Genomic DNA, 8,104 nt, shown 5'->3' with positions numbered 1-8,104 from the left:
CTCAACATTTCTTAAGCCGAAAGAACAGAAGGAAAACTCACAAGCCTCAAGTGACAATACTGAAGGATTCTACGTGCAAACATGGAATGACGCTTGGATCCTCAAAAGAAGATAGAAGGAATACAGAGTTGCTCAACCCAAAAGAACTGGTCAGAGTGCAACCGTTCCAGGAGGCAAGCACGTGATCAACATGTGGTGACATTGAAGGAAGACGTCCAAGCTGCCCCAAAGGCCTTGGCAAAAAAGCAAGCTCCAGCAGTGGGTGAAATATCAACTGAGATATTTGAACAAACAGGAAGTGCTCACTCATAAATGCCGCCAAGGGATTTGGAAGACAGCTGACTGGCCACCCGGGGTCATGCCTGTTCTGAAGAAACACAACGAATCACACAATAGGATTCATATCGCATGCACATAAAATGCCAAAAATAATTGAAAAATGATTGCAGAGCATTAATAGGAAGCTGCCAGAGAGTCCAAAGAGGACATGGAGTGAGATCCCACTGGTGATGTCAAATGGATCTTGGCTGAGAGCGGAGAATACAGAGAGATGTTTACTTGTGTTTTATTTACTATACAAAGGCCCTGGACTGTGCGGCTCGTAACAGATTATGGCTAACATTGCAGAGAGAGGGGAATTCCAGAACAGTAACTTGTGTTCATACACACACCAAGAGGTAACCTGTCCTTCTAACAAAGCAAGGCCGTAGTACATGGTTTAAAATGAGAAAAAGGAATGCATCCTTATTTGATCTGTCTGCTGAGCAAACAATCCGAGGAACCAGACTATGCAGGAAGAGGCAGCGTCAGGACTGGAGGAGGTGTTATGAACAACCTGCTTCATGCCGATGACAGCACCTGGCTTGTTGAAAGCAAAGAAGACTTAAAGTGCTTCCTGGTGAAAATCAAAGACTGTAGCCGGTAGTATGGATTATACCTAAATGTACCACAGAAATCCTCAAAACTGGACCAATAAGCAACTTAGATGAAGAAAAGAATGAAATTGTCAGAAATGTCTTTCTTTTTTTTGATCCACAATCAGTGCTCATAGCAGCAATCAAGAAATCAGATGACATATTGCAGTGGCCAATGCTACAAAAGACCTTTGTGAAGTATTTAAAAGCAAAGATGTCACTAAGGTGCACCTGACCCGAGTCCCATCGCCTTGTTTGCATGTGAGATTGAATGAGGAAGACCGAAGAAGAGTGGAGACATTTGGATGATGGTATTAGTGAAGAGTACTGACTATGCGTTGGGCTTCCAGGAGAACAAACGAATTCGGCTTGGAAGAAATACAGCCAGAAAGCTTCGTAGCAGCCAAGTTGGCGAGACTTGGTCCTCTTGTACTTTGGACATGTTATCAGGAGAAAATCGTCCCTAGAAAAGGACATCACACTAAGGAAACAGAAGGGCAGTGAAAAAGTAGCAGACTTCTTTTTTTGGATCGACACAGTGCTTGCAACGGTCGACTCCAAGCACAGCACTGGGCAGTGGTCTGGTCTGCTGTACACCGGGTCCGTGTGACTCCAGGGCACCGGACAGCAGCAGAAGCAAATCGTCCCGGAGTGAGTGTGCCCCCCTTACTCCACAGGGCTTAATTCTGCTCTCTGCCATGCTGATAAGGAGCCCCGGACCCAATGGTGACGTGCTCAGCTGCTAACTCACAGGCTGGCAGTTTGAACCTGCCCAGCAGCTCTGCAGGAGGAAGCCCACGTGACCTGCTTCCAGAAAGATTACATCTTAGAAACCTGAGGGGACAGTTCTCCTCTGTCCTGGGGTCACAGTGAGTTGGCACTGATCTGATGGCACCCAGTAACATTTAATAAGGAGCCCTGATGGCGGACTGGGTTACAGGTCAGCAATTTGAACCCACCAGGCACTCGCCAGGCGAAAGATGAGACTTTCTTCTCCCATAAAGATTGACAGACAGTTCTACATTGTCTTTGAGTTAGAATTACTATTACTCCAAAACAGTGGGTCGTAACACTAGACACTGAAATTCACTGCCATCTAGCTGATTATGATTCTGACTCCTATAGGACCCTATAGGACAGAGTAGAACTCTGATCTTGGATTTCTGAGACTATAACTCTTGACAGGAATGGAAAGCCTCAGCTTTCTCCTGTGGGGAGACTAGTAGTTCTGAACTGCTGACCTTTGGGTTAGCAGCCCAAATGCATAGCCCACTATGCTACCAAGACTCCTCATACATATACTGATAGAAACACTATACTGATAGAAAATAATATCCTTTTAACACCTTTCAGCTTAACTAACAGCCCCAAAAAGAAACAGATTGCTGTAAGCGAGTCAGTACCAATTCCAGATGTATATTTGATAGTATTTTTCTGTTCCACATGTGAGTCTTTCTCAGTAGGACTTGGGACCCAGAATTGGCAGGTGGGGATGACACTCTGTCCCCTGGTGACTGTTTGATGGTTAGGAGAAGGGGCTTCCGCTTTGAAGTCGTCAGGTCAGAGTGACATGGGTTTGAGTCTTGATTCTGCTCCGCTGTCATGGAGTGGCTGGGGCAAACGATATTTTCGCTAAACCGCAGTGTCCCGAGCATACATCTGGGACTAGCATTGCCTGCTGTGCCTGTTATGTAAGGCGGCTCATTTGGCAGCCCTCTTGGTGCCTGGCACATGGGAGGTGCTCCGTGAATGGTGGTTTTCTTCCCCAGCTAACTGTCAGCCTCTCAGAGTCCAGGCCTCAGTCCTTTTGTGTCTCATCAGCACGTGGTCATACCCTTTCCTAAAGCAGCTCTTAGTCACCCCGGCATCCCCGTCTCTGGCCTTTTTGCAGGGCAATGGACGAGAAGAGGTAGTTGCCTGTGCCTGGGACGGACAGACCTATATTATTGATCACAACCGCACCGTGGTCCGCTTCCAAGTGGACGAGAATGTGCGAGCCTTCTGTGCAGGTGGGCCCCACGACCCCCCGGCCACATCTGCTTGCCTCTCACTCCCCCCGCCCCCATCTCAAAATGACCCCTGCTTCGAGTCTCATGAGCCAATGAGCTATGAGCTCTTCCACTCAAGAGTGGCCGGCAGGCAGGAGACATCCACCGCGGCCGTTTTTCAGTAAGGAGACATAGGAGACAGGGAGCTCTCGGTCTCCAGGTGTTTGTGAGACCCGGATGAGGGCCCTTCCCTCTGACTGGGATGTGTTGAAGACATTGGAAAAGGCTGCTCAGGGTGGACTGCCAGGACCCTGTGAAGGAAATTGCCCCAGACCAGTCTTACAGGTTCCAAACTGAGCACCTCTGGAAGCAGCATTTGACTCCTGGCGGGTGGGGCCGGAGGGAGGCACCGGGGGAGCCTGTGGAATACACTCTCCGGAGGCTTTGAGTGGCTGGCTTTTTGTTTCGGTTTTTCCCATAGTGGATTGCCAGGCCTTTCTTCTGAGGTACCTGTAGGTGGGCCTTTTGGTCCGCAGCCGAGTGCATGGACCGTCCGCAGCGCCCAGGGGCTCCCCAGGAATCTTAGTAGATGGGCAATAAGCGATGATACTTTTTTGGATGCTGCCTGCCCGGTGTTTGTTCCTGTGCTTTTTCTGCGTCCACATAAACGGAGAAGGACCGTTTGGCCTATTTTGCTGAGAGCCCAACAGAGAAACACTAGAAGGAGGCCCTTTCTCTTTTTGGCGGTTTGGGAGGGTGGGTAGAAACTGCTGGCTAGATGCCCCCAGTCTTACTCTGTGACCTTGCTCCGCCCACATCCCGCAGGCCTGTACGCCTGCAAAGACGGCCGCAACAGCCCCTGCCTGGTGTACGTGACGTTCAACCAGAAGATCTACGTGTACTGGGAGGTGCAGCTGGAGCGGATGGAGTCCACCAACCTGCTCAAGGTGCTGGAGGCGGAGCCGGAGTACCGAGACCTGCTGCAGGAGCTGGGCGTGGGTGAGTCCCAGGAAGCAGTGCGGCTGGTCACCTCTGGCACTAAAGGTGCCTGCAGGCCCCTTACCAGCCCCTTTCTCTACCCTCAGATCCTGATGACCTCCCCGCTGCCTGCACCTTGCTCCACCAAACCCTCTACCACCCGGACCAGCCACAGCGGGGCGTCCCCTCCAGTCCCCAGGATCCCGTAGCTGGCTCGCTTGCTCCTTAGCTGATGAGGGAACCTTCTGAGCCCCTCCCCCTCGAGGTACCTGTGGTCCTGGCAGGTAGAGACTGGAGCGCACAGAGGGACAAGGCTTGACTTGGGGCATGGAAGGACAGAGCGACCCTCGGGTGGCTGTGCGTTTGCAGTCATTTTGGTGAAAACAGATGCGTCTTCCCTGCCCAGTTCCTTGTGCATCGATTGCCTTCGTCACACAGCTGGGTCATAGGACCCCAGCCCTGTTCTAAATCGGGACCACCCCTTGGCCCCCAGGCCCCACCCTCATTGTGTAAAGAACAGACTGGTTTGTGAGGAGGGACACCACACTGTATGCATGGCGTCGGGCCTGGACTCCTGGGAGGAGGGTTGCTCGTCTGTCCCGGCACAGCTCCAGGGATGGACAACAGCGACAACTAGTTCTTCAGCCACTTCTGTTTTGTTTCCGAGGGTTACCGGCCAGCTCGTAGCTCTGTTTCTAGGCGTCTTAAGATGTTTTTCCTCAGTTTATCAAAGGAAATGGGGTCGGTGCTGGCTCACTCTGCCAAGCGCCGCAGACGCCCACTGCGTGGGGCCTGCCCTTGTTCCCATGGCCCCAAAGCCCTTTCTTTCTATCCTACAATGGTCCTTGGACATCTGATGCGGGCTCACCGTCAGACGGCAGTCACACGTGTCTGGAGCGCTTCTGTCCTCTGGCTGTTGGCTCTCAGTCCACCACAGCAGGGTGCTCTACATGTAGGCTGCTAGCTTCACGCGGGTCGGGACCAACATTTTGTAAGCGAATGAAATACAATAGAATAAAGTAGAATAGAACATATCAGAGTGCCTTGCTCACAGTACAGGTAAGTATGGTTTTGTTAATCACTGTGTGTGTGACCATGTGTATGTGTGTAGTGAGTGTCATATAAAATGTATTTCCTATTGTGAATCATGGTCAAGAGGGTCTAGAGCCATTGCTCTCAATGATACTGGCCCCAATCTGTTGGGTCAATCTGGGAGAGGGTTCATCTTCCTCTCTGCTGTCTGTGAGGGACCGGAGGGGGAAGGTGCCACTCGACTCCCGATGGGCCGGGAATAAGACCAGAGAAAGACATCTGTGTAGAGAAACAAGGGTTTATTCAAGTGGAGAGGCAGCTAAGTTGAGGACCTGCCTTGGAGCCTGGAGTCTCAGTTGCAAAAACAGCAAGAGGCTGGCAGGGACAGGCAGAGGGCCAGCCCAGCAGAGCAGAGGTCATGGAGCAAGGCAGTGAGGGAGCGGGATCCTGGAGCTCTGGAGACCAGATGTGGGGGGTGGGGGGGCGGAGTCGAGCACTTGGGGTATCCTTTCCTCTCAGGACTTAGATGAGAAGGGGGTGTCACAGGCAGCCTTCCTGGTCCCAGAGGCCTGGCAAGGAGGAGGGTGAGGACGAGGCACTTGCCACTAGACACAAACCCAAGGGGTGCTAGGCAGGGTATCCCTAACCCCTTCCAACTTAGCAATTGCCCCAGGTGCTTGTCCCCTTCCCTCACTTCTCTAATGGACCCCAAGTTCAAGACTTTGTTTCCAGCCCAAAGCTCCCAGCTCTTGGCCCAGGGTTCAGGTTCGCTGCCCTTCGATCCTCCTCTCCCTCCAACCCATGACTTACGTGACTCAACCCAATGAGGAAGACACTTGGGGTTTGGGTCCCACTTTTCACTGAGATCATGAGCGCCTGGGCCCTTCTGCTTTGGCTCAGAGCTGGGTGGAGGGAAAGGAAGCTACTGGTTTGGGGGCAGGGATGAGGGGAAGCAGAAAGGCTCATGGGTACCTCTGGAAACAAGAGGGCACACTGAAAAGGCTAAGCCTGCAGACTGACCCTCCACCAACCCTCTCCCTCTAAAAGACTTCCACATGTCCTCCATGTTCAGGGGCCCCAGTGGGTGTGAAAAGCACATGGGAAAGGGTCACTATCTGGAGTAAATATTGGAAGTATAACCAAGGGTTTGCACAGAGCAATCAAATCAACACTGGCTTAAAAACAAACAAAATGCCACTGGCCTTAGACATCTTTGTGACCCCAGGAGAACAGAAAAGCTCACTCATAGTGACCCGGCAGGACAGGCTAGAACTGTCCATGTGGGCTTTCCCAGACCACAGCTCTTTACAAGAGTAGAAAGCCTCTTTTTTTCTCCCACAGAGTGGCTGGTGGTTTCAAACTGCTGACCTTGCAATTAGCAGCCCAACGAGTAACCGCTAAGCCACCAGGGTGCCAGTTTTTGATCCCCAGAGGAAGTATCTCATAAAGCGTGCCCAGCCTTGTGAATTAAACTCACTTCTACCACCCCCCTTCAATGTGGCGCTGGAATATCTGTGTACAGCGCCCCCCCACAACCTCACCCCACTCATCCATGGGCAAATACATACAGGATCAGGAAGGTAGGCACCCGAAGGATCAGGGGTCCAGGATGGGGAAGTGTGGCAGTCTAATGGTGGGGGAAAGACATGGAAGTGAGGGCCATCAAGTGGGGTTTGGAGTGGGGCTGAAGGGCAGACAGAATCAACCGTAGGCTACCGCCTTTGACTCGGGCCAGCTCCCAGCATGCCTGGGACCCCATTTTGCTTCACCCCGCAGTGCCCTGCTGATGATCGGGGCTTTGCCTCTCTTGAAACACCTGGCAACCAGAATTGTGCGGTCATGAACCGTCTCTGGGGCGCCCCCTGGAGGAAGAAGGCAGTTGCTGTAGAAGCAGAGAGGAAGGTGGTCAGGGGGGAAAATTGGACAGTGCAGGTCAGTGGTCACAAGAGGGACAGACACAGAAGTCCCCAGCTCTCAGGATGCCCCGTTCCCCACACTGCTCTTTCCCTGAGGCAAGGTGTTTCCCTCTGGGGACTGACGGGGATGGCGGTCACTGGCCAGGGTCTTGGTACAAAGGCAGGAAGGGCAGCTCTGGGAAGGGGGCTTTCAGCCGCAGCACTCCGCGGTCCAGGTCGATGCAGCTCTGTGGGCGAGCACGGTGTCAGAAAAGGCCTGCCTCCACAGGCCCCCTTCCTCCCCGCCACTCCTCGTCCCCCCTCCACTCCCACAGCCTTCCCATCTCCCCCTACCCCCACCCCCGTTCCCATTCCCCTGGGCCCATCAAGGAGGGACCCAGGTCTCTAGTTTGACTTGTAGGCCAATGTGTGATCTTTAAGGCAGGAATGGCCGCTAACTGAAAAGGCGGCGGGTTGAACTGTTAGCCACTGTGTAGGGAACAGATGTAGCAGTCTGCTCCTGTGACGACTGCAGCATTGAAAAACAGATAGGGCAGTTCCACTCTGTCCTATAGGGTCACCCTGAGTCGGAATCAACTCAAAATCCACACAACAAGGAAGCTGATTAGAAACTGGGACGCCTGCCTCTCCACCTCGCTCTTTCTCATCAGAACTTGCCCGGTGCTCCCACACCTACCTGTTCCTTCGACCCACCTTTCCCTGCACTCTGAGGCAGGCCCCGTGTGTGGAGGCGAGGGCTGGCAGCCGGCCGGCTTACCTTGAGAGAGAGCAGAGTCTGCAGTCCAAGGCAGAATTCGGGACTCTCCACGTCTGCAGAGACCATTTGAAAACGGAAGAGACAGGAGGGTGCCCAGTGGGCCCTGTTGCCCTCCTGTCAGCGTTTACCCCTTCTCTGTCCACCCCCACCCCCAAGTCTGAGACTACTGAGAGAGTGGGGATGATCAGAGACAGCTGGGAACACTTTGCTGAGGTGCTCAGTCTGAAAGGCCTAGTCTCTGCCTTTGGCCACGCCCAGGAGGGGAACTGGGATGGTGACAGAAGGGGACTTACCCACCACCCGAGCCGAGCAGGCCACAGTCTCCTGCCCTAGCTGTAGCTCCAGCTGCTCCACCTGGATTGGGGGCCCCGGGGCCAGGTGCCCACCTGGGCCTTGAAGGACACGCTTCTCTAGCCTGTGCTTGGGAAATAAGGGTTATAGCCACCACAAGCCCCTCCCCCCCATTAATCGGCAAATGTCTCTCCCCCCCTACGCTGTGGCTTCTCCCTAGCCCGCCCC

General features: G+C 53.2%; 2 protein-coding genes and 1 long non-coding RNA gene across 3 annotated transcripts in view; 1 reads left to right on the top strand and 2 right to left on the bottom strand.

Annotated features, from left to right (window-relative positions):
• The window catches only part of ITFG2 (integrin alpha FG-GAP repeat containing 2), a 17,637-nt gene extending 12,723 nt beyond the window's left edge, over positions 1–4,914 (top strand). Inside the window, exons 10-12 of the mRNA XM_004710479.2 lie at positions 2,806–2,923; positions 3,728–3,901; positions 3,988–4,914. Of these exons, the coding sequence (XP_004710536.1) occupies positions 2,806–2,923; positions 3,728–3,901; positions 3,988–4,109 (414 nt within the window). The 3' untranslated portion in view covers positions 4,110–4,914. The remainder of the gene's footprint in view (positions 1–2,805; positions 2,924–3,727; positions 3,902–3,987) is intronic.
• Positions 4,915–5,194: 280 nt separating this feature from the next.
• LOC123522368 lies at positions 5,195–6,218 on the bottom strand. The gene is made up of 2 exons (XR_006680631.1): positions 5,723–6,218; positions 5,195–5,481 (listed from the first exon to the last, which is right to left on the bottom strand). It is a non-coding gene; the product is annotated as an uncharacterized LOC123522368 (long non-coding RNA).
• Positions 6,219–6,250: 32 nt separating this feature from the next.
• Positions 6,251–8,104, bottom strand: part of NRIP2 (nuclear receptor interacting protein 2) — a 9,578-nt gene continuing 7,724 nt past the window's right edge. Inside the window, exons 3-5 of the mRNA XM_004710480.2 lie at positions 7,879–8,005; positions 7,586–7,638; positions 6,251–7,055 (exon numbers count right to left, since the gene is read on the bottom strand). Of these exons, the coding sequence (XP_004710537.1) occupies positions 6,963–7,055; positions 7,586–7,638; positions 7,879–8,005 (273 nt within the window). The 3' untranslated portion in view covers positions 6,251–6,962. The remainder of the gene's footprint in view (positions 7,056–7,585; positions 7,639–7,878; positions 8,006–8,104) is intronic.

Source organism: Echinops telfairi, unplaced genomic scaffold (assembly GCF_000313985.2).
Source record: "Echinops telfairi isolate 266 unplaced genomic scaffold, ASM31398v2 ScPeMD7_6273;HRSCAF=7185, whole genome shotgun sequence".
NCBI classification, from domain to species: domain Eukaryota; kingdom Metazoa; phylum Chordata; class Mammalia; order Afrosoricida; family Tenrecidae; genus Echinops; species Echinops telfairi.
This window is presented reverse-complemented; position numbering and strand designations above follow the sequence as displayed.